This window comes from Perognathus longimembris, chromosome 15, assembly GCF_023159225.1.
Source record: "Perognathus longimembris pacificus isolate PPM17 chromosome 15, ASM2315922v1, whole genome shotgun sequence".
Lineage (NCBI taxonomy): Eukaryota > Metazoa > Chordata > Mammalia > Rodentia > Heteromyidae > Perognathus > Perognathus longimembris.
The window spans coordinates 18,576,320-18,602,168 of record NC_063175.1 but is presented as its reverse complement, the minus strand read 5'-3'; the positions used below and the strand labels follow the sequence as shown (position 1 = coordinate 18,602,168).

The 25,849-nt window shown below is 39.3% G+C and overlaps 2 protein-coding genes across 11 annotated transcripts in view; one reads left to right on the top strand and one right to left on the bottom strand.

The window, feature by feature from the left end:
• Positions 1–5,778, top strand: part of Esco1 (establishment of sister chromatid cohesion N-acetyltransferase 1) — an 83,212-nt gene extending 77,434 nt beyond the window's left edge. For all 4 annotated transcript variants that reach the window (XM_048363123.1, XM_048363120.1, XM_048363121.1 and 1 more), the window contains 2 exons: positions 1,411–1,598; positions 4,907–5,778. In XM_048363123.1, coding sequence (XP_048219080.1) covers positions 1,411–1,598; positions 4,907–5,054 — 336 coding nt within the window. In that variant the 3' untranslated portion in view covers positions 5,055–5,778. The remainder of the gene's footprint in view (positions 1–1,410; positions 1,599–4,906) is intronic.
• Positions 5,779–9,889: 4,111 nt separating this feature from the next.
• Positions 9,890–25,849, bottom strand: part of Greb1l (GREB1 like retinoic acid receptor coactivator) — a 245,621-nt gene continuing 229,661 nt past the window's right edge. For 6 of the 7 annotated variants that reach the window (XM_048363113.1, XM_048363116.1, XM_048363115.1 and 3 more), the window contains 6 exons: positions 20,802–20,967; positions 19,229–19,456; positions 17,945–18,086; positions 16,008–16,208; positions 14,341–14,479; positions 9,890–12,428 (listed from right to left, as the gene is read on the bottom strand). In XM_048363113.1, coding sequence (XP_048219070.1) covers positions 12,265–12,428; positions 14,341–14,479; positions 16,008–16,208; positions 17,945–18,086; positions 19,229–19,456; positions 20,802–20,967 — 1,040 coding nt within the window. In that variant the 3' untranslated portion in view covers positions 9,890–12,264. Of the gene's footprint in view, positions 12,429–13,254; positions 13,294–14,257; positions 14,480–16,007; positions 16,209–17,944; positions 18,087–19,228; positions 19,457–20,801; positions 20,968–25,849 lie in introns of those variants that run through there. The other variant, XM_048363119.1, reaches the window with a different exon arrangement.

Here is a 25,849-nt window from a genome sequence, read left to right as displayed (position 1 = left end):
AACTTACAGGGGCTGGGGATATAGCCTAGTGGCAAGAGTGCCTGCCTCGGATACACGAGGCCCTAGGATCGATTCCCCAGCACCACATATACAGAAAACGGCCAGAAGCGGCGCTGTGGCTCAAGTGGCAGAGTGCTAGCCTTGAGCAGGAAGAAGCCAGGGACAGTGCTCAGGCCCTGAGTCCAAGGCCCAGGACTGGCCAAAAAAAAATCAAAAAAAAAAAAATAATAACTTACAGGCTGGGAATGTGGCTTAGTGGTAGAGTGCTTGCCCAGCATGCATGAAGCCCTGGGTTTGATTCCTTGATACCACATAAACAGAAAAGGCCAGAAGTGGAGCTGTGGCTCAAGTGGTAGAGTGCTGCTAGCCTTGAGCAAAAGCAGCCCAGGGACAGTGCTCAGGCCCTGAGTTTAAGCCCCAGGTCTAGCAATAAATAAATAAACAAACAAACAAATAAATAAATAAATGCTTAGAACAGTGTTTAGGTTAGAAGATAACTAATGCTAACTCTTAATTTAAAAAAATGATATTTGATGCAAGTACTGGGGCTTGAATTCTGGGCCTAGACATTGTCCATTAGCTTTTTTGCTCTATACTCTACTACATGAGCCGCACTTCTATTTCTATCTGAATTTTTTGTTTGTTTTGTGTTTTGTTTTCTTTTGGTGGTTAAGAGTCTCATGGACTTTTCTTGCCTGGGCTTGCTTTCAACAGTGATTCATAGATCTTAGCCTTTTGAGTAGCTAAGGTTAGAGATATGAGCCATTGTCGTTCCCCCCCCCCCCCCCCCAATTTGATATCTTAATTTCTTTTATGTTTTGTACTTTGTACCATCAGGAGGCTGGTCTTTTTTGTTTTGTTTTTACATCTATATTGGCCAGAGAGATACATGTTTTTTACAGTTGCTTATTTAAAAAGACCAGAGGATTGAAGAAAGAACCTTTTAAAATGGTTGATTTTTTCCCCCCTGCTGTTCCTAGTCTTAGCACAGCTATAAATCCAAGAAATATGGCAACATTTGTAGGAACAGCCATGAATACTGCTGAATTCTGAGTATGTATTTTTTCTGGTTATTGTCTGTAGGATGTAGAGAGTAAAGTTCTGTTCCCACGTGCACAGCTTATGGTAGAAATACATTATATATCTTTACTTAATCTCTCAAATTGTGAGTTGATGAATGTATCTAGTTTATATGCGAGAAATTAAATGACTTTCCCTTATAGTGACATAAGTAATGAATCAGAACAGAACGTCTTTCTAGGATTGTGAATTTCCTAAAAGTGAGAGTAAAACCATTAGTGGTTCCCATAGTTAAGTACACAAATGTAGCGACTCCTCAAAACACAGTACAAGACAATTGCCAATTAATATTCTCATGCTAAAGTTGCCTCTCAATTTTCGCATTTATAGGGCTATAGAGTTATAGAAGAGAAACTCCCAGTGATCAGGTCAGAAGAAGAAAAAGTAAGATTTGAAAGGCAAAAGGCCTGGTGCTGTTCCACATTGCCGGAGCCTGCCATCTGTGGGATCAGTCGGATATGGGTGTTCAGTATGATGCGGCGGCGGAAAATAGCTTCTCGAATGATTGAGTGCCTAAGGTAACTTGAATGTTGTTCTTTTAAATCATTTGCAGTAGTTTAGGAGTTGAGAGTTTTAGTATGAAGACTGGCATTTCATTTAATCATAATTGTATGACTTTTATTTGTACTTAAAATAAATTTTATGTATTTATCAATGTACTGGATATTTATTTATTTATTTATTTATTTATTTATTTATTTATTTATTTATTTATTTATTTATTTATTTATTGCCAGTCCTGGGCCTTGGACTCAGGGCCTGAGCACTGTCCCTGGCTTCTTCCCGCTCAAGGCTAGCACTCTGCCACTTGAGCCACAGCGCAGCTTCTGGCCGTTTTCTGTATATGTGGTGCTGGGGAATCGAACCTAGGGCCTCATGTATCCCAGGCAGGCACTCTTGCCTCTAGGCTATATCCCCAGCCCTGGATATTTAAATACTTCCTGTGAAGTTAATCTGAGAAGGACAAAAGCACTCTTGTTTAAAACAAACTGTTTTGACTTGGTTGTTTGTAGCTGAGATATTAGGCCACAATAATAACTTATTTCAAGTTTCATTGATCTAAAGAATTTTAAAACATAACCAAAAAGCTGTGGAAAGTTTCTTGGGAGTTCAGCTTTTACAAAAGTTTGTCTAAATTTCAGAGTATTATTTGTAAACTTTAAGTTTCATTAATTTTCTTTTATCCCTAGATTGTCAAAGGTATAGATAAAAGACTCAAATTGTCTACTTTTTGTTCGATAAAAGCTCCTTTGGTGAAGGAGTTTAATGATTACATTCAAAGGAGGTTTTTGGGTGGTAAGTGTCACTCAGTGGCAGAGTATATGTCTAGCATGCATGAAGTCCTGGGTTCAATCTGTAGCACTATTAAGATAGGTAGTTTGGAGGGTAGTCTATTTTTGTTGTTGTTGTTTATAGAATCTTTGTCATCTTACCCATGTACTTAATAAAATAACATATTATTGTTAAAAGTGAAAGTCTGGGGCTCTCAGCATTTGAAATCCTCTTAATTTGTGTCCTTTCCTCCCCCTCTCCCTCGCTCCCCCCCTGACTTCCTCTTCCCCCTTCTCCCTTCTTTTCTCTCTCTTCCTCTCTTTCTCTTTGTCTTAGCAGTACTGGAGTTTGAACTCAAGAGTCTTGAGCCACAACTCCTCCAAGTTATTTTGCTAATTAGTAATGATTTAAAATATTTTTGTTAGTTTTTGTTGTTACATATAAAAGCCATTGCATGATCCATAGCTAAAAAGATTCATACCTATGTTGTCTTGTCAGAGTTCATAGTTGTAGTTCATACAGGTAGGCCTTTGATCTATTTTGAGTTAATTATTGTATGTAATTTGAAGTAGGATATATCACATGTGATATCCTCTTTTCCCAACATGGAATGGGTTGGTTTTAGCACATTTGTCAAAAATGGTTGACCACAAATAGGGATTAAAGGTGTATTCCCTTGGTATGTATATCTGTTCTCATGTCACCTACAATACTTTTGAATACTGTTGCTTTGTAGTATATTTTAAATGAGAAAATATGAGTTTTCCAGTCTTGTTTTTTCTTCTTATAAAAATTGACTATTGGGCATTTATTATATTTCTATGTTAATTTGAGGACCAGCTTGTCAGTTTCTCTGGAGAAGCCATCTGTCAGTCAGTATGTAGGAAAAGGCTAGTTTTACATACAGTGTTAAGTCTTCTGATTCATAAACTTGAATGTCTTTGTTTCTATTAGGTCTTTAGTAATAGTCCATTTGCATTTAATAGTCTTTTACTTAGTTAAACTTATTCCCAAGTATTTTATTTATTTATTTATTTATTTTTGCCAATGCTGGGGCTTGAACTTGGGGCCTGGGTGCTGTCCCTGAGCCTCTTTGTATTCAAAACTAGCTCCCTACCACTTGAACCACAACACCACTCCTAGCCTTTTCCGAGTAGTTTACTGGAGGTAAGCATCTCATGGACTATTCTATCCAGGTTGGCTTTGAACCATGATCCTCAGATCTCAGCTTCCTGAGTAGGTAGGATTACAGGGATAAGCATCAGCACCTGGCTTTGTTTTTAAGTGGATTTTTCCCTCTAAACTTTTAGTTTAATTCGATAGCAAATAGAGTTAATATTTGAATATCAGCCAGGCTGAATTCAGCCTGCATGTTTTTTGTAAATTCCTTATGATTCTCTATAAACCATGTCCTTCCTTCCTTCCTTCCTTCCTTCCTTCCTTCCTTCCTTCCTTCCTTCCTTCCTTCCTTCCTTCCTTCCTCCTTCCTTCCTTCCTTCCTTCCTTCCTTCCTTCCTTCCTTCCTTCCTTCCTTCCTTCCTTCCTTCCTTCCTTCCTTCCTTTTCTTCTTTCTTTCTTTCTTTCTTTCTTTCTTTCTTTCTTTCTTTCTTTCTTTCTTTCTTTCTTTCATTCTTTCTTTCTTTCTTTCTTTCTGTTTCTGTCTGTCTGTCTGTCTGTCTGTCTCTCTCTCTCTCTCTTCTCTTTCACCGGTCCTGGGGCTTGGACTCAGGGCCTGAGCACACTGTCCCTGGCTTCTTTTTGCTCAAGGCTAGCACTCTGCCACTTAAGCCACAGCACCACTTTTGGCCTTTTCTATATATGTGGTGCTGGGGAATCGAACCCAGGGCTTCATGTATACAAGGCAAGCACTCTTGCCACTAGGCCATATTCCCAGCCCCAAACCATGTCATTTCATCTCCAAAAGATAGTTATTTTTTTTCTTTCCTATCTAGATGCCTTTGTTCTTCTTTTTTCTCATCTAATTCCCTCACTAAAACCTTCTGTTCAATTATTGAACAGGTAAGAACAGCCTTATCTTATTCCTGATATTTGAGGAATTGTTCATTTCCTCTTTATTACCTATGCTGTTCTTAGATGCCCTTGATCAGGTTGAAGAAGTTCCTTAATTGTGTATTAAATAGATGTGGATTGTTTTATATGGTTGCAGCTATTAAAAAACCTAACATCAGGGGCTGGGAATATGGCCTAGTGGCAAGAGCCTTCGCCTCGTATACATGAAGCCCTGGGTTCGATTCCCCAGCACCACATATGTAGAAAAAAAACAGCCAGAAGTGGTGCTGTGGCTCAAGTGGCAGAGGGCTAGCCTTGAGCATAAAAAAGAAGCCAGGGACGGGTCAGGCCCTGAGTCCAAGGCCCAGGACTGGCAAAACAAAACAACAACAACAAAAAACCTAACATCAAAGACAATACTTTAGATGTATCATTATTTCAACCATCTTTAGAATAGAACATTATGTAAATCCTTCTAGACAAAACAAATGTGACAGGCTTTCCCAATTTTAATAACATTTCCTTCCCACTTTTTTTTTAATAGGAGTAACTTTATATATGGCTCATATTTGAGTAAAGAAGAAATTGCTTTCTCAGATCCTACTCCTGATGGAAAATTGTTTGCAACACAGTACTGTGGCACTGGTCAGTTTCTGGTATATAATTTTCTTAATGGACAGAGTACCACCTAAAACAATCTTGCCTGCAGTACTGGAAGACCTACTGAAGAGAATGATTTGATTGCTGACTTTAAGCAGGAATTAGGGCCATTTTTATTACAATGAACTCAGGACTGGCAACAACCATATGGTTGTTCCATTTTCATAAAATTGGAAATAATGCAGTAATAGCTGATTATTGTTTTGTTTTTTAAAGAAGATATTTTGTTATCTTTTACAGAAATTTATGATTGATGTATTTTATCTATAGTAATTTAGACATGTTTACATGCAGCAGATAATTGTTCATAGTGGACTGAAAACTAATGCAAGGACTATGGTCTCAGTGATAAGTATATTTTGAAGTTCTTAATATGGAAATATACCAGTGTAGCTTGGTACTGTATTTTTTTATATTGATCTGATACCAGTTATAGTTTTAAAGATTGTATTTTCACAGAATGGAAACCAGTGTTTTTGAGTTACTGTTCAAGAAGGGCAAAATACTCTGTGTATTTGGGGATTTGACACTAATTCTTAAAAAGGTCTTCCAGGAAACTTACAGAAAAGGAAAATTCCAAATAAGTGGGAAGAATTTGGAATATTGAGCATTTTCTTTCATTTCTCTTTCCTACCTCGATGGCAGGCAGAAATGGAAAGAGGTAAAGAATCGAGGTTCTTCTTGCAGAGTGATAAATAACCAGAATTTTGATGGATACCTTCTGAGTGCATTATCATATTTCTGGTTTCAATTTTTTTTAAAAAGTGCAGTTGGCACAATTGGCCTGTTAGCAAATCTCAAAGAGGCTTATGAAATTATTATAGAATAGTTGCAATTATTATAGAATAGTTGCAAGCTAAATACGAATGACTTGGTATCTACTTAATTATTCCTCAGAGTACTACACTGAGTATATACCCTCATTATTGGACTTCATTTTGATACTTGTCTAACCTTCATAGTGCCCTCTACTTTTAAAGGGTTTATATGTTGAAAAACTGCTGTGGCCTTTTATGACCTGTACATAATGTGGAATAAAATAATAAAATACTTGATAGCTTTTTCTAAGTGATAAATGTACTGAGATAATATTGTGTTGTTATTTATGTGTTTTTCAGGGACTTTCTTAGATTTGAGACTGAAATATGGTTAAAATACTGACTTTGTAAAAAGTAGTTCTTACCAGTTTGCCAAAGGGTCTTCTGTCCACAGCATCTTAGCCAAATTTTCTCTACAAAAGGCAGGGTTCTTAATGATACTTTAGTAACATGGTACTTTATCTTTGAAAGAAATAAAGGGCTGCAGCCCAAGAGTGAAGTACCACTGTAGTTTCCCATAGATTATCTGTATGAGCTGAAACAATCACATTTTAATTTAGGACCTTAAATTAAGAGTCTGGTGTTTAATTTTTCTGTAGAGAGGGGCTTTTATTATTTATAGGATGGTATAAGACTTCTGCATGGGTAGAAATGGTTAGGGATATAAGTATTTCACTCGGAAGTACAATGTAAACTTTATGGTAACTGATGAGCTCACAATACAGGTCTCATTTGCACATGAGTAATACATACTACATAGACAGGCTACACTTGGTTTTAAGCAGATTTGGAGGTAGAGAGGGATAGGTATTGATTAGTTTCTTTAAAAGTTAGCATTACAAGGATGACATGGTACTTTCAAGTGTAATGTTGAAAATAGCCCCTTAAATTTTATAATCTAGGTATTTCTTTTAAGATATTAGTAATATAATAACAGTAGTATCTAGTATTTGGATGTTTGCTATATGAGACAGTGTTTAGGCTGCATTATTTAATTATGACAACTCTATGAAGAAGGGCTTATAACAGAGGAAACTGAAATTTAAAAGTGACTACAATTAGCAGTAGATAAGACTGAAATGCTGGGGATGAGATAAAGATGGATACACATTGCAAAGAAAGAATTTTAAAACTTATAGAAGTTTGTTGCTGACCAGAGGAGGATCATGCAAAGAACAGAGGATAAAATTTGGTTTGAGATAATTCAGTAGATTGGTGGACTGCAATGGGAGTACAGAGGGAGTGGGTGGGGAGAATTTATGGGGAAAGGTAAGTTCAGTTTTAGTACCTCCATGTGGAAATATTTATCTAGAATTTTTTTTTTTTTTGGCCAGTCCTGGGGCTTGGACTCAGGGCCTGAGCACTGTCCCTGGCTTCTTTTTGCTCAAGGCTAGCACTCTGCCACTTGAGTCACAGTGCCACTTCTGGCCATTTTCTGTGTATGTGGTGCTGGGGAATCGAACCCAGGGCCTCATGTATATGAAGCAGGTACTCTTGCCACTAGGCCATATCCCCAGCCCCTTTATCTAGAATTTGACTGGATGGATATGTGGGTCCAGAGTTGAGGAGATTTGGACTGAGCAAAAAAAATTTATGGGTTTAGTTCTTTGAAGGCTTAAAAGAGATCATCCTGGAGTTTGTAAAAGGAGAATTATGAGAGATCTGTGAGGAACACCATCATTTAAGCATGCCAAAGGAGACCAGAGAAGACATGAGCAAGCCAGATGAGGATGGTAGCACGCAAGGGAAGAGTTTCAAAAATCAAAGAGTGACTGGATATTGTGGTACACCTGTAATCCCTGCACCTGGGAAACCTTGTTTCAAAAGAGGGAGGAGGTAAGAAGAATAATAATAGTAGGTGAATTTCACCAAAATAATTTATATGCATGTATAGAAATATCAAAATGAGATTCCCTTTGTACAGTAGTGCACTCTAGTTAAAACTTGGGGGAAAAAAAGAATAGTCAAGGCCATCACATATCAAGTGAAGACACAAGAAGACATTATAGGAAGAGCTGTGGCATGGTGGAGACCGCAGTGACACCAGGAAGTACAAAATGTGTCATAGTCAAGCTTCAGAAAGGGTGATTCTGTCATTTCTAGTTATATAAAGATGTTGGTAACATTTTCATTAGCATCCTCAGATAATTGGTCCTAAACAGTTTTCTAGCAGATACATATTGTAGGAACCTGTCATTTGATGTGTTGTGCCCTTATCTGTGTGGATACACAACTGTTAGTTTCTTTAGCGAGAATTACCAGCGTATAGCATGTTAAATTGAATTTGGTGTTTCTACTAGAAGCATGACTATTAGAAAGACAGCCAATGAGTACAGCTGACAGTGATTTCTAATTGTGCTTGTTAACTTTGCTCAGTGAGGGAGTATCATACATTTGGAGGGGAACGCAGCCCTATTCCTGCTTAGCCTTAGTCCCTTACGATTAATATTGCTAAGGTGATGCTTAGAGGAGTGATCCACAGACATGTCTTCTTTGTCATGATTCCTAAACTTTTGGGCAGAAAAAGGGATACACTCTCTGTCTCCTGTCTCCTTCAGCCACCCTTACCCCCATTACCCTTTTAGTGAAAAAATACATTTGACTATTTGCAGAGTTGTAAGAAAACACTTTCGAATGCACAAGCACGTGTGTGTGTGTGTGTCTGTGTGTGTGTCTGTGTCTGTGTCCTGTGGGTTGAACTCAAAGCCTGGTCACCATCCCTAAATTTTGTGTGCTCAAGGCTAGGACTTGGGCTGGGAATATGGCCTAGTGGCAAGAGTGCTTGCCTCGTATACATGAAGCCCTAGGCTCAGTTCCTCAGCACCACATATATAGAAAAGGCCAGCAGTGGTGCTGTGGCTCAGGTTGGCAGAGTACAAGCCAGGGACAGTGATCAGGCCCTGGGTTCAAGCCCTAGGACTGGCCAAAAAAAAAAGGCTAGTACTCTACCACTTGAGCCACAGATCCACTTCTGGCTTTTTGGTGTTTAATTGGAGATAAGAGACTCACAGACTATCCAGGCTGGCTTCAAACTGATCCTCAGATTTCAGTCTCCTGAGTAGGATTGCAGATATGAGCCACTGGTGCCTAAACAAAAAATTTCTTTATTATAACTTAACTTGTCTGTTGATGTCAACACTAGGCAATAAAGATTGCAGTAAGTTGATCTGTGAATGATTTTCTTTGCCTTCAAAGGCCTTTCTGAAATCATCTTTATCATGGCTTTTCAGTGATGGTAGGGCTTCAGTGTTACTGTTCTTTTTTTCTGTAGGCTAGTACTCTACCACTTGAGTCACTGCACTTCTGGTTTTCTTGTGGCTCATTAGTCTCACAGACTTTCCTGCTCGTGCTGGCTTTGAACCATGATCCTCAGATCTCAGCCTCCTGAGTAGCTAGGATTACAGGGGTGAACCACTGGTGCCAGCTTATCGTAATGTTCTAGAACCAAGGGTAGCTTAAAATCTAGTCTCCATGTTTGTAACCCCAGGCGTGTTTGTTCCTAGTTGTTCTGGGGCCATGTAGTTGAATATAAAGGTTTGGCAGCCAGTTTTATTTATTCTAAGGTTGCTGCTTGGAACAGAGTAGAATGCTGGCAGTCTCAGCTTCCCCTCAATCTGTTCTGTCACCATTGCCCCTCCTGAGTTAACAGCCAGGGCCTTTGGTCTAGAAGAGTATTCTCATGGGTTCTTCTTAAATGGAACTTAGAAATAAATTAGATTAAATAGTACCTTGCATTCATATGTACATAGTTTTAGCAATCTAAAGTTCTGTTTCTGAGGATTCCAAAGCCAGGAATTGTTGCCTTGGGTAAAATAAAAAGGTTGGCATTTCATTTAAATATCTCGTTTCTAGATCTGTGATCTGTAGTTTCATGGAAATGTGCATTTGAATCTATATTTTAGATATATGTCTGCTTTGTACATTTTTCATTTAACAAATCATTTTCTTTGGCAACAACCTGGAGACTTCCAGCCTACTTTGGATATTGGTGGAGTCAGATAGCTTGGTTTACTTACATACAGAACATTAAAGAAAACAAACTTTTGGGGTTGGGGAATGGGAGAGAATTTTAATATATTCACCAAATTAAATGAAAGGATAAAACAGACTATAGATATAACTTACAGAATCAAAACAAAAGGTGAGGTAGACTGAAATTCACCAAATTTTGGTTAAGAAAATTTTACAGTAGCAAAGGAATACGGTGCTCCCTTTTCTAAGTCATATGAAGCAGTTGCATAAATTACAGCCCAAACAGACTGACTACAATAATTCTTGCAATTTTTACTTTACATTCATTATTAACCTGCATGAGCTGTCATAGATGCCGAGGTCCAGCAGGCTTAATGAATGTCTGGCTTAATGAATCCTCAGCATCTTAAGGAGTAAGCATAAAACTCTCAAGACAAGCATTAAGAAGTCATGATGTCTTGAACTTGTGCAATTTCATCCTTAAGAAGACATTCTTGAACGAATTATACTGAGAAGGTGTTTTTAAAAGATCCAGACTTTTTAGTAAAACAGGTTTCGTTGTGGGGGGTGGGGGTGGGAGGGGGAGGAAGGCAGGCGGATCAGCTGAAATTTCTTCATTGTTGGGGTGATAGTCTTTTGGCTTTATTTTATTTTTCTTCTACATTGTTGCACTGAGAAGTATTTACAAGCGATAATCATTGGAGTACTTCCATCTAACTTTAAAAATGTTCTTTAGATTATTCAGTCATAAGGCCATCTGCCCCAGGTACAAAAATTGTTTTAGGATTATTTCAAGTATTTTATTTGCCCTATGTAGTGTTATTGAAATATTGCACAGACAGTGGGTTTCTTGACATATCATCTGCATCAGGCCCTTTAAACAAAACAGGAGGAAGTGAAGTACATTCATTCTTTAAAAATTGCCTCAGAACATACCTCTTGGCCAAAAGTTTGTACTAAAGCAATATTTTTTAAAATCATACATAAGGCAGGTTTTCTTTGAAGGAAAGTTTAAAAATGGGGTTTAAAGAAATTGTTCAAGATACACTTAAAGCATTACAAGTAGCTATATTTAAACCAAGAAATTTGCAAACCATTTTCAGTTTCATCATTTCATTAGCGTTATCACAAGGCAATAAAGCTGATAGGTTAACACTTTGTTCTAAGTAAATGCAGGCTTAGATAGGTCCTGAGGGGCCTAAATAGATTCAAGTAAAAGTGATCATTTTAAGTGGGGATAAAGTGATATACATGTAGCCTAATGAGAGAAATCTGAAGCTAAGTGATGAACTTGTAATCTCAGTGTAAATTTGCAAAAGACTTGTAAAATACTTTCTGAAACCCTGTTTTTTAAAATTACTTGGTGATAAATCCATAGAAAATTATGCCTCCTGTTGTTATGTATTGTTGTTAGTAAAATACCACCTGTAAATTTTAGTGAGTCAAAAAGACTTCATAGAATCTTCCTCATCCCTCACCAAAAAGTGGCTGGTAGAACTAGGACAGTTATTTTTTTTTCTCTGTTTCAGCGATTTCCATGTTGTCATTTTAAGGCAGCTTATGCTCAGTGTGTCTTTTAGAGGAAACTTTGCTTGTGTTCCTTGACTCCACAACAGAATCTCAGCCTGTTGATGGCAGCTGCTGACTTTCAACCAAAACAGGGTAGGTGCAGGTTACTATGAAGGTGGCTTACTTGGCCCAACTACTTAAATCTGTTTTTTGCACAGGAATAATCACTATTCCATATTGACACGATGTGCTTAAAGACTTGGAGACTTCTTTAAAGAATGGGAAAACCAAAGGGACTAAGCTGAGAAGCTTCATAAATGCACACCATGCCTGCTCTGCATTTACTGACTTGTTTGTTCGGTTTAAATAGTAAACTTTTAACTTCTGTGGAAATTTTGCCAAAAGTTTCAATACATATAAGATTATAAATCTTAAACTAACACTACACAGAGAAAGACAAGACTACTTTTTTAAATACAAATATTGTCTACATTTTATCATTTCATACCCCTGAGTAATACTGTACCAAAGTACAGATCTGAAGAGAAACTGAGGGTCAGGCCTCACATGTTTATCTTCCATTAGTTCCACACCAGTAGTGTGAGTCTCACGTAACCACATTCAAGCTACCTAATGCTGACAACTTTTCCTTTAACATAGTATAGTAGAAACAAAACCATGCACACTGTTCTCCAAAGTCTGTACTCAGGCTTCCATCTTAAGTAATTGTGTAACTACCTACTGTGCAGTTCACCTGACCTTAAAGTCCTGTAATTGGAACTGAAGGAGACTGATGTCCCCAAAGACAGATTTGGGGAGTTCCTTGGAGAATAGACAAGTATGTTGCACTTTGCTCCACAGTGATTGTACTTTGAAGAAAAGAAATTGTTTTACTCCCATCCCACCTAGGCATCCCTTTGTTATTTTTGGTCTCTTCAAACATTCATACGTGGCGTCCAGTAAGAAAGTAGAGAGGCTTGTCATCACTGCTGTTAGCAGTTTGAAACTCATCCCGGAGACGGAACTGCCACTCATCCTCTAGCTCTAAGCGGACAATTGTTTGGCGTAAGGAGCTTCGGTCTTGGCAGATGACACACAGGGTAGCACCTTCAGAAAAAGAGATAGAAATGGGGCTTAGGACCAGAGATTAAAGGACCAAAAAATAATATTCCTAAGCTAACACTTCTGAGAACCAACATAGAGGTAAGTAACATATTAGAAATGTGCATTTTAATTTATCTCATAGATTTAAAAGATTTTTTTATTTTTATTTTTTTTTTGCCAGTCCTGGGACTTGGACTCAAGGCCTGAGCACTGTCCCTGGCTTCCTTTTGCTCAAGGCTAGCACTCTAACCACTTGAGCCACAGCACCACTTCTGGCCTTTTCTGTTTATGTGGTGCTGAGGAATCAAACCCAGGGCTTCATGTATGCAAGGCGAGCAGTCTACTGCTAAGCCATATTCCCAGCCCTGGTTTAAGAGATTTTAAGAGTCCTAACAAAGTGAAGGATCTCAATAGTTCCCCTCTTCTCATAAACCAGTGCTGAAACTAATTTTATGTTTTCCTCTAGAACAATTTCTCAAACTGGGTGTTTGTTGGTTGTGTGGCTGGAAGGGAGAATGTGTTATTCTGTGACTTGTAGCATATTAGCAGTATCTCTAACTGCTATCTGCTAGCAACACCCCACATCATGGCAACCAAAAATCCTTCTAGACATTGCTAAATCTGTTCTGGGAGGCAGAACATTCTCCAGCTCCAGAGGAAAACCTACAGCCCTAGCAGTAGACACACACACAATATTACTCTTGATATGCTACACACACTGTTCTGAACTCAAGGGTCATTTTGTTCGTTGTTTTTGCCAGTCCTGGGGCTTGAGAATTCAGGGCATGGGCACTGTCCCTGAGCTTCTTTTGCTCAAGGCTAGCACTCTACCATTAAGCCACATTCCCAGCCCTCAAAGGTCATTTTTTTAAAATTTAATTTATTAATTGAACACAATTTTTTTTTGACAAGGTGTTGTGCAAAAAGGGTACAGTTACATAGAAGGGAAGTGTATACATTTCTTGTGATATCTTACACCCTGTTTTTCTTTCCCTTCTCTAGGTCAGGTAGACAAATATACAATATACAATGTATCAAGAACATATACAGTAGCCATGTGGCCAAGCCCAAGAAAGTTCGCCTAGGGCTTTAAATGTAATGTCGATATTAGACCATATGTCGACAGTAGTCTTATATGAATGTACATACATAGCTTTTGAGCTATTGCATTCCACTGAGAGGTCGATTTTTGACCTTTATATGTTGAGTAGTTGTTTGGTTTTAGTTACATACTGTTGGGTCGCTGCCCCAATCCTGTGGGAAATACCATTTGACAAGCAGTTTTTGGTTTCACAGACCTGGTCTCTACTGTCTCTCCGTCTCCCTTTCTTAACAGTCATGTATCAGGGAGATCATGCCCCTTTGTTTTCTGTGTTCTAGGCTTTTCTCGCTCAACGTTATTTGTTCGAGTTCTGACCATTTCCCTGCGAATAACAATATTTCACCATTCCTAATCGCTATGTAGTATTCCATTGTGTATAGGTACCATTTTTTTTTTTGGATCCATTCATCTGTGGAGGGGCATCTGGGTTGTTTCCATATTTTGGCTATTGTGAATTGTGCCGCGATAAACATGGAAGTACAAATGTCTTTTGGATATCTTGGGACTTGCTGTTTAGGATAGATGCCTAGGAGTGGTATGGCTGGGTCATAGGGTAGGTGTATATTGAGCATTTTGAGAAACCTCCATACTGTTCTCCAAAGTGGTTGTATTAATTTGCTCTCCCACCAACAATGGAGAAGGGTTCCTCTTTCCCCGTACCCCCTCCAGCATTTGTTGTTGCCTGAGTTCAGAGTATAGGCCATTCTAACTGGGGTGAGGTGGTTTCTCAGTCAAAGGTCATTTTTTGTCAGATACAACTCTAATTTTTCTATTGAGAACCAGTAATAAAAACAATCCAGATAGTAAACTTACCTTTTAGAAACTTAAATTTCTTAAGAAGATCAGCACCTACAAAAGAGTCACAGAGGTACAAGAGGAGTCCACTGAAAAATACCCCTTCACAATTGACGTTGCTGGAGTGGGGTCTGGAGCTGATGTAGCATATAGCCACCTGAAAGCATCAAGCAGAAATAGGTGCAAAAAAAGCAGTAAACCACCTGCAAATTAATCAGTACATTTCCCTATTTTAGGCTGTAAAGTAAAACAGCTAAGTCTTCTTTAGTGTTGCATAGGTTGGTTCGTACTCTTATTTAGTATGAAAAGTTTTTTCATAAAGGATTTATGACCTTAAGAAAGGAAGCTCCTATGCCTAAGAGTACACAATTTGTTTTGTTTTATTTGCTAGAACTGAGGCTTGAACTCAGGGCCTGAGCACTGTCCCTGGCTTCTTTTTGCTCAAGGCTAGCACTCTACCACTTGAGCCACAGTGTCACTTCTGTTTTCTGGCTTTTTTTTTTTTTGGTATGTGTGGTGCTGAGGAATTGAACCCAGGGCTTCGTGTATGCTAGGCAAGCACTCTACCACTAGGCCATATTCCCAGCCCCACAACATTTTTAAAAGTCTACAAAAAGGATTTAGGAAAGCTTATTGATGAGAATAATAGCAAGTGGTAAGTTAATGTTAGCTGCCCTCCGGTAGTAGTCGCAGTGTGACTGTGCTGTCCAGGATCAAGAGCTCTGGACTCTAGGGTAGTGGAATTGGGGACTTATGTTGGATGTTAATTTTCGTAGATAACTATTAAAAGGTCTCATTACATCTGATGGGTTTTTTGTCCCATTTGAGACAGGGTCACTATGCAGCTTAGGCTGGCCTCAAATGCTTCAGTCCTCCTGCATGCTGAGATTATAGATGTGCACCAATATGTCTGACCATGAAAAGGCTTTAAATGCACCTTCTACCTCTAAAAATCTGTACTTGGCCTAGAGTGTAGGTTACACTAGTCATTGAGCTAAAAATCATAGATACTAAAAATACCGTGACTTTAAAAAACTGTGTGTATACTGGGGTTTGAATTTAGGGCTTGTACTTGCTAGCAGGCACTCTGCAACTGAGCCATGCTTGTGGCTACACAGTCATCAGCCTATAATTTTGGGTGTCCTGACATAGCTGGATGGTAGGTACCATACCCACTTTGTTTTCATCAAGGTAAAGTCTAACCATGTTTTCTGTCTGGGTGGCCTGGAACTTAGATTCTCCCAGACGGGATGACACGTGTGCACCACTGGGTTGAGAAGAAAGGGTTCGGTAAGCCCACAATAGTCTTGAACTGCAGTGATCTCAGCCTTCAAGTAGTTAGGACTGCAGGTGTGAGCCCCCAGCACCTGGGTAGAATTCAGCCTTGTGGGGAAAATTCACATAGTCAGAACAGTCTGATCATTGTTGAATAGTAGAAGCAGTAGCTTCTGCCTAAGGTCATTGGAACAGGCTTTTCAGGAACATTTATCTGAGGTAAGGTGGGTGTGAATGGTTGCTGGCTTATTCTGCAGTGTGACATCCATGTTACCATCACCTCTTGTTCAGTGAGTCTTGGCCTTGTAAGGCACAGGCTTCCTTTTGTCACCAGTTAAGTTTCTAGGTCAAGCTAAAATGGGAAATGGAAGGATGTGGATAAGCACAGAAGTAACCACTCCCATCTTTACCTCTTGTCCAATGTTAAGGTAGCAGTCAATGGCCAGCACAGGACTTTTGAAGTTATGGATGGCTTTGGGGAAGAGTTTATATGAAGCATGCTGAAGGAACTTCTCCAGGAGAAACTGTGCTGGTGCTGCTAGCAGCGTGTGTTCACTGTCAGGAGCACAAACATACTGAAGGGGCAAGATGGGAGCCAAGCTCTCTGACACCTGAAATCAAAGCAGAGACGATCACAGGAAATGTCCAAGGATAACACTCAGCTGCAATGCACCCTGAAAGTCTTCACATACAGTAGTTCCCCTTTATCTAAGAGGACTATGTTCTGAGATCTCTAGTGGACACTCGAAATTAATGTTTTATACACACGATCCATGATAGTTTAAATTAGGCATAATAAGAGATAAAAGTTATAGGAGGGCACTCTAACCATTATGTCAATATGTTCTCTTGAGAGTCAAGAAATTCATATTTTTAGGTCATGACTGAACTAAAATTGCAGCTAAAGGGGATTATACTGCATTAACAATAGCATACTGACATGCTATAGTCAAATGTTAATCATTTTTGGTCCTGAAACTCTACCTTTAAGCCCGTTTAGGAATAAATAGTGCAGTAATATTTAACCTAAATTTCACCAAAGGCAAGAAGAGAAAATGGGCTTGTTTTTTGTTAACATTTCGTTGTAAGGGCCAATTGGAAGTCTTACAGTGCTGCTGTGAATCTTATCCCATTCAGATATATATATATATATATATTTTTGGCCAGTCCTGGGCCTTGGACTCAGGGCCTAAGCACCTTCCCTGGCTTCTTCCCACTCAAGGCTAGCACTCTGCCACCTGAGCCACAGTGCCCCTTCTGGCCGTTTTCCATATATGTGGTGCTGGGGGATCGAACCGAGAGCTTCATGTGTAGGAGGCAAGCACTCTTGCCACTAGGCCATATTCCCAGCCCCCAGATATTTCTTTTTAAAGAGCAAGAATTTCAGCAGAAAGTGTCTCAGCTCCAGTAAACAGTTTATGCACTCTAAGTGACCTAGCAGTAACCTCCTCGGCCGTGGAACTCACTCTTCACAGGCTTGTTGTGCCAGACCAGGGCTTGATTTCAGGGCCTGGGCACTATTCCTTAGGTTTTTGTTCAAGGCTGGCTCTCTTCCATTTGAGCCACATATCTTCCTTGTTTTTTGGTGGTTAACTGGAGGTAAGAGTCTCATGAATTTTCCTGCCCAGGCTGGCTTCGAACCACAATCATTAGATCTCTGCCTCCTGAGTACAGCTAGGATCACAGGCATGAGCAATCCATGCACAGCCTCGCAGGATTCTGTACTGTACTATCTTTAAAAAAAAATCTGGGGCTTGGAATATGGCTTAGTGGTAGAGTGCTTGCCTAGTATGCATGAAGCCCTGGGTTCGATTCATCAGCACCACATATATAGAAAAAGCCAGAAGTGGTGCTGTGGCTCAAGTGGTAGAGTGCTATCCTTAAGCAAAAAGAAGCTAGGGACAGCCTTGAGTTCAAGCCCAAGGACTGGAAAAAAAAATCTGGCAAAGAACTAGGCAAGCAGAGGAGCAGTGGTATTGAACCATAGGTCTTATATATTACATAGACTATGCTAAAGTACTACTCAGCTAAATGAACAGCCTTTAATAAACATGTTAATTTTTCTATTTATCTCATGTACATATGTATATCACATGAGGAATAGCACAGTGTAAAGTTTGCCATCTTGGAACTACAGTGTTTAATATAAAAAAAAATAGAATTGTCAAAACCTGTGTTTTGGCTGTAGGTGAAACTTCAGTGACAGAAATGAAACTGCACAGTTTTCATTAATAACTCCTTTAGGTTACTTTATAATCAAATAGAAAGCCCTTAATGTCAGTATCTAATAACATTCATAACAAGTTATACATATTTTCAAAAGCATAATCAAGCTTATAAAACTTACCATGATCTTTGGTTTAATGATAAAGTCCCTTTGTCCTCCAACCTGAATGTGTTTCTTCATGAGACTGAAGTTGTTAAAGCGGCAGATGAGCAAGCCACTACTGTTTGTTCTCAGGTTAAAGTCAACATCTTCACAGAAATACCTAAGCCATAATCACAATGATAGATGGGTTTCTTTGCCTGCTGTTCATTCCTCAACCATGCACAGAGAAACACATGGCCCATGTGAGAGTCTAAGAGAAGTGACCTGTCCAAATAGAGCCAGCCCTGGGCACTCACTGGGAAAAACCCCTAGGAGGAGGAAGTGGAGTGAGCTTGGTCTCAAGTCACTGAGTTAAGACATTCCTGTGCAGAAATAGAACTGTACATTCTGTATATTCTGGTAAGAGTGCAAGGTGCTACAGATTTAAACTGGGGCTACTACAGGACAAGGTTTTCTGTGAAATGTTAAACCATAGAAGTGGAAACCAGCTATTTTAAGAGCCAAAGGTTGGGATTGACACAAAAGTGACTTTATGGTTTCTAACACTTTTTTTTTTTTTTTTTTTTGCCAGTCCTGGGGCTGAACTCAGGGCCTGGGCACTGTCCCTGGCTTCTTTTTGCTCAAGGCTAGCACTTTATCACTTGAGCCACAGTACTACTTCTGGCTCTATTTATATGGTACTGAAGAGTGGAACCCAGGGCTTCATGCATGCTAGGTAAGCCCTCTTCCATTAAGCCACATCACCAGCCTCTAACATTATTTATTGACTAAGGTTTACCAGGAATGTGAACATGATTTAGGAGTTTAAGTCAGAGCCATGCTGCCCATTCCTCTCTCCTGCCTGTGTCTTAACATTGGTGGGGCATTCTTGAGGGTGAATAGGGGGTTTGTTACATATGTTTGGGGGTCCACACAGTGATTTGTATTGATCGAACAGTTTTTCTGTTCATGTTGAATAATAAGATCCTATCACATCTACTGCTCAGGGTCTAGGAAGTGCCAGGCACGGTGGTTTGCCCCTAAAATCACAGTCTTCTGGAGGCTGACACCAGAAGGTCACACATCTCGGGAGTTGGAAGGGTAGGGAAGGGGCTATGAACTTGAAGCCAATCAAGTTTTCACATCTTCCTTTAGTACACATAATTACCAGAACTGGGAACCTTTGTGTTTCTAATCTTTGGCTATCTTTCTGGTAACTCCAAGGACACAGACACCAAGGAAGTAAAAACTGCACGGCTGTAGGTAGGCAGCAAATGTCAGTACTGATTCCAGGATGGCTTGTGTTCACAAGGCTGGACTTACCTGTTGAAGTCATACTGCACATTCTGAGTCAAGTCTATGTTGAGGAGAATGAAGTCATGCACATGGCACCTAGAGAACGGGGCCTTTAGGCTTTGAGAAGTCAGCTTGCTGCTCCATTTTTGTATGCCCAGGATTGCGTAGTGGATGATCTTTGGTGTGGCTTCAATATGCTGCAAGACACTCTTCAAGGACACATTCTTACTGGAAACTCCTCCTTCCACTGGCTGGCTATAAAATATATAGTTTATTTCACATGTTAACTGTTGCTGAACAGGATCATTTTGAAGGACCAAGGCTACTCTAGGGATACTGTAAAGTATGGGATCCATTGATTTACTTTGTATTAGTCTGAAACAGTAAGATGTAGTACCCAGTGTTCACACTGCCTTTGGGGGCTGGGGCTTATCACCTTATCCAGTGAATTTTCATTTTCTCTACCTTAAACAAGGATTACCAAAGAGGTAGCCCAGTTTCAGTAATTATATATAAAAGAGATATGTGGTTTTGAGTCTACAGTGAAACAAAGCTAGAAAATCATGTTTGAACTGACAGGGCCTAGACACCATCTGCCACAGTGGTTCATTGGGAGCACCATTGTCCTACTGTTGTGTGGTATTTTGCACTATGGTATTTCTTTATCCCTCCATCACCCCCAGTCCTGGGGATAGAACTCAGGGCCTGGGCCCTGTCCCTGAGGTTCTTTTGCTCAAGGCTAGCACTCTACCACATGAGCCACAGTGCCACTTCCAGCTTTTTCTGTTTCTGTGGTACTGAGGAATCAAACCCAGGTCTTCATGCATGCTAGGCAAGCATTCTACCACTAAGCCACATTCCCAGCCATTTCTTTTTTTTTTTTTTAATATTTTTATTTCTTTTGTACAGAGGAGTTCACATTCCATAAGTCAGGCAGTGAATTCATTTCTTCTTCTTTTTTTTTTTTTTTTTTTTTTTGCCAGTCCTGGGCCTTGGACTCAGGGCCTGAGCACTGTCCCTGGATTCTTTTTGCTCAAGGCTAGCACTCTGCCACTTGAACCACAGTGCTGCTTCTGGCCATTTTCTATATATGTGGTGCTAGGGAATCAAACCCAGAGCTTCATGTATATGATGCAAGCACTCTTGCCACTAAGCCATATTCCCAGCCCCCACTCCCCCAGCCATTTCTTGATCTTTGTAGGGCTGCTCATTATCCCCAGGCACTGCAACATACCTAAATATCCTCATCCTGCGACCACTGCTTCAGGAGAACCACCACTGCTTTGTTCCAGCCACAATTTCATAATGCTGGACTTGGGTCATGATATGAAATAACTTCAAGTTTGAAAGCAGAAGTGATTTCATTCAAATGCCAGCAGTCTATGAGGCTGCTGTGTCAACAAATTTTTATAGCTAATGAAAAAAATGGTCCAGGATTTAATGGCACACTGAATATCTGAAGTAAGATCCCTAAATCATTGCAGAATGTGCTAGTGAGAGTGGTCTCATGGTTGGTCCTGCTGTGGAACGCGCATCGCTTTCAGAAAGCCATCCCCTCTAGCCATGTGTGTACTCCAGCACTGCTCACAAAGATCACTACCTGGTTTGCTCCTGAACACTGTGAATGTTCCACAGAACACAGGAGTCATCCATCACGACGATGAAAGGCCAGACACACTGGCGTTTGACTCCCAGCTCCTCCAGGCGGTTCCTCTCCAGCTCTAGGTTGTGATAGGACAGCTCCTTAATGAGGAACCTAGCAGCACCTAGAAGGCAGCACAATCACAGCTCCAAATCGTTCCCTCAGGCTTAGCCAGTGCCCTCCAACAGCTCATGTTCTCTCCATGGGCATCCCAATTCCATGTGCGCCCTGCAGGCAGGAGCCAAGCGTTGAGCAGGTTCTCCTGATGGTAAAAGGTTACTGGGGAAGTCAGTTTCAAATAAAGGTTCCTGGGCCAGGTGCCTGTGGCTCACATCTATAATCTTAGTTACTCAGGGGGCCGAGATCTAAGGATCTTGGTTCGAAGCTATCCCAGTCAGGAAAGTCTAGGGACTCTTTATCTCCAAGTAACCACCAGAAAACCGGAAGTGGAGCCATGGTTCAAAGCAGTAGTGTTGGCCTTGAGCACAAAAGCTCAGGGACAGTGCCCAGGCCCTGAGGTCAAGCCCTATCACTGACAAAAAATACAATAGATTCCTGGAGCCACTTGCTGGAGGTTCACCTGAGTAGCTCTGGAGAAAGGCTAGAAACATCTTTTGTGGTCAAACATTCTGAAAAGAATCCAGTTTCCTTAACAGTGGATACCACAGAAGGAAATGTGATAAATACTTAGCTATGTACCGTGTTAATGAGCAGCTCTGTGCTAGAAGCAGCCACTCACACGTCCTGCACCAGGTAGCAGCCAGGGCTGCAGGGAGTGGGAATGCTGCTTCTACTCATGCACCCCTGCTTTAGAACCTTCAGGAAGTTAGCATCTTCCTTGAAGATGATTCAGCAAGGTGACATTCTTTCCCCAGATCTGCTTTTTTTGCAAAAGATAATACAGTAGATGGGAGACATGCTGCCTGTCTGAATCCAGATTCTACCAATTTCTAGCTTTGTGACCAGGTTTACTCTACTGAGCCTTGGCCTTTTCTCCTGTAAGAAGATGAATGTCTTTCATAGAATGGTGTGATGCCTAACACATGGTATGTGCTCAGGGAGTATCTGAAAAATAAGCTGTCCTCAGGATTCAGCCAAAAGATATGAATGGGCTATGCTAAAATGAAACAAAATGTAGGCTATAATGAAATGAAAAATCTGAAAACTATTCAATATGTGGAGGAACCTAAAACATTTTTATTAGATTGAGGGTAATACTGAGCAAAACCTACCTTTCAAGAGTATGTGTGTAATAGTTTACTTTCTCAACATAATAAGGGTCATATATCAAAGGTCCACAGCTAACATCACAGTGGTGAAAGTGTTCCTTTAAGATCAGGAGCAAGACAATGCTTGCTTTCATCACTTCTATTTAACAATACTGGAAGTCCTAGCCAGAAAAATTAGGCAAGAGAAAGAAATGAAAGTCATCCAATTTGGAAAAGTAGATTTTCTCAGTTCCCTGACAACATATATGAAGAAAATTCTACAATCTGTAACTCTAATAGAGCGATTAAGTAGACTCGGCAATGCCACAGATAAAAATGTCACCAAAACCAGCTTCATTTCTATGTATATAATTAAAAATGAAATTAAGGAATTTCAATTACAATATAACATCAAAAAGAAAAACCATTGAGGAGTTAAGTACTTATACAGTGAAAAGTGTAGAATAGTGCTGAAGGAGATAAAGACACCAATACATGAAAGACAACCCATGTTTATAGTTTGGAAAGTTAAGAGACAACCTAAAGAATCAGACAAACTATTCCCAAACTTTTGCACCAACAGAGGACTGTCTAGAATATGTATACACACAAAGAACTTAAAAGCTGACTGCCAGAGCCAGGTAAACAATCCAGTTTTAAAGTGAGACATATCTCAGTAGACATTTACTCACAGTACTGTGTGCACACTTGTAATACTGAAGCTTATCAAATAGACTGCAAGTTAAACTCAGAAGAGATTGCACAAAAGGAGTGATACATTAAGAGAAAATTATAGTTACCAGCATAGACTCCCAACACAGTAATACTCCACTCCTACCAAAAGATCAAACAAAAAAAGACAAGAAATCTTAGAAAGTTAAATGACACCATATCAAATAGAATTATCTATAGAATATTTCACCCAGTTGGCACACAATATACATTTTTCTCAGCAGCTCATGGAACCTTCTCCAAAATAGGCCATATCTTAGGACACAGAGTAAGACTGAGCAAATACAAGAAAACAAATAATCCCTTATATTCTATCTGAATATAATGGAATAAAATAATTTCAAATATTTCAACAGAGAATAAGGTGTTGAATGACAAGTGGTTCACTGAAGAAATAAATGGAGAAATCAAGAAGTCCCTCAATGCAAAGGAAAACACATCCTAGCAGAAGCTCTGGTATACAAAAGCAAAGGCAATACTGAGATGAAAATTCATAGCTATGAGTGTCTACATTTAAAAAATACTGCTCAAATAACCTTAAGATGCAACTTGAACATATTAAAAACAGGAACAAACCAAATCCATAACTAATAGGCAGAAATTAAAGATTAGGGCAGAAATTAGTGGAGACTGAAAATCTATATAAATGAAACAAAGTTGGTTGTTTGAAAAATAAGATTCATAAGCACATAGGTAATTTGACAAAAAGAAGAGACTCAATAAAATTAGTGAAGGGAATATCACAAAAAATACCAAAGAAGGGCTGGGGATATGGCCTAGTGGCAAGAGCGCTTGCCTTGTATACAGGAAGCCCTGGGTTCAATTCCCCAGCGCCACATATATAGAAAATGACCAGAAGTGGCACTGTGGCTCAAGTGGCAGAGTGCTAGCCTTGAGCAAAAAGAAGCCAGGGACAGTGCTCAGGCCCTGAGTCTAAGCCCCAGGACTGGCAAAAAAAAAAAAAAAAAAAAAAAAAAAAAAAAAAACAAAGCCAAAGGATCATGAGGGAATACTTTGAAAGGCTATGCTCAAATGAGCTGGAAAATCTAGAAGAAATGGGTAACTTTTAGGTATAGTTGGCATATCAAAACTAAATTGAGAGGGCTGGAAATATGGCCTAGTGGCAAGAGTGCTTGCCTCATATACATGAAGCCCTAGGTTTGATTCCGCAGCACCACATATACAGAAAAGGCCAGAAGTGGCGCTGTGGCTCAAGTGGTAGAGTGCTAGCCTTGAGCAAAAAGAAGCCAGGGACAGTCAGTGTTCAGGCCCTGAGTTCAAGCCCCAGGACTGGCAAAAAACAAAACCAAACAAAAAACAAAAACTAAATTGAGAAGATACAACTACTTAACTAGAGCTAGAACAGGCAATTTGATTGAGGCAGTAATTAGAAGTCTCCCAATAAAGCAAAGTCCAGGGCCTAATACTACTAAGAACTAATACTAGTATTCCTCAATTTCTTCCATGAAAGAAGAAAAAGAAGAAAGGCTATTGAACCCATTCTATGAGGCAAGCGTTACACTCATTATCAACCCAGAGATGCAATGAAAACAGGCAACTATAGTTTTAAGTTTATTGATGAACACATCTAAAAATTCTCAATAAGATCCTTGCAGATAGACTTGAGTAACACTTCCAAAGAAATTCTATATCATAATCAAGTTGGTTTCATCCCAGACATGCAAGGTGGTTCAACATATGCAAATCAATAAATGTACTACATACACAGGATCAGGACAAAAGTAACACAATCATCCCCCAAAAGAAAAAGCCTTTGACATAATTCAACATCCTTACAGAAAAAGCCTTTGTGGTAAAAGCTCTGAGGAAGCTTAAGAACAGAAAGGGTGTACCTGAACTTAATGAAGGCAATATATGCCAAACTTATAGCCAGTATCACGTTAAATGAGAAAAAACTGAAATCATTTCCTCTAAAGTCAGGAAGGAGATGAGGATGTCCACTCTATCCACTTGTCTAATATTGTACAGAATTCCTAGACAGTAGTAAATCACTAAAAAATAAAGGGGATTCAGATCCCTAAATGCTGATAATATGATCCTATGCCTAAATAGGCCATACATACTCCAGCAGAAAGTTTGTAGAACTGATAAATACCTTTGGAAAGGTATCAGGATACAAAAGCAGTATTCAAAAATGAGCTTTTCTATATAACACAAACAGGAAATTGTAAAAAATATTCAGAAGTCTCAAAAATAAAATACTTTGGAATTAACCTAACCAAGGAAGTGAAAGACTTCTACAATGAGAACCGTAAAACCCTGGGAAAAGTAAAGACATCAGAAGATGACATTTCATGCTCATAGAGTGGCAGAGTTAATACTGTGAAAATGGCCATATTTCCAATATAAATTTATAAATTCAATGGAATACCCATCAACATCCCAATATGATTCCATACAGAATTACAGAAATCAATCAAAAGTTAGTATACAGGCATTACAAGACCTTGAATAGCAACAGCAATTCTAAGTTAAAAAACAACAGCTACTTGAGGTAATGTCAGACTTCAAATTATACTACAGTGCCATAGTAGCATACAGTTTGGTCATGACAGTAGCAGACCTGAAAACCGATGGTACACTATAACGGAGTATTTACATACAGCAAAAGAAACAATCACCAAGAGATAGAACCAAGAGGTAGCCATGGAATGTGTGTGTGTGGGGGGGATGTCTTTGCTAGCTACTTAACAGATAAAGGATTAATATCCAGAATAAACTCAAAGAAAGCACGGTAACAAGTAATTCAATCAATACATGGGTAAACTAGACAGATATTTCTCACAAGAAGAAAAACAAATGGTTGTGATTCATGAAGAAATGTTCAACAGCCTTAGTCATCAAGGAAATGCAAAATCAAAACCACACTAAAATTAATTTTCACTCCAATCAGATTGGTAGTCATGAAGTAAACAAATGTGCTGATGAGGATTCTTGGAAAAAACCCTCTTGTCTGTATGCACATTTATATAAGTATTAAACAATATGAATCAAACTAAGGGACTATTTAGGGAAGAGAAAAAGGTGATTAATTTTGTAATACAC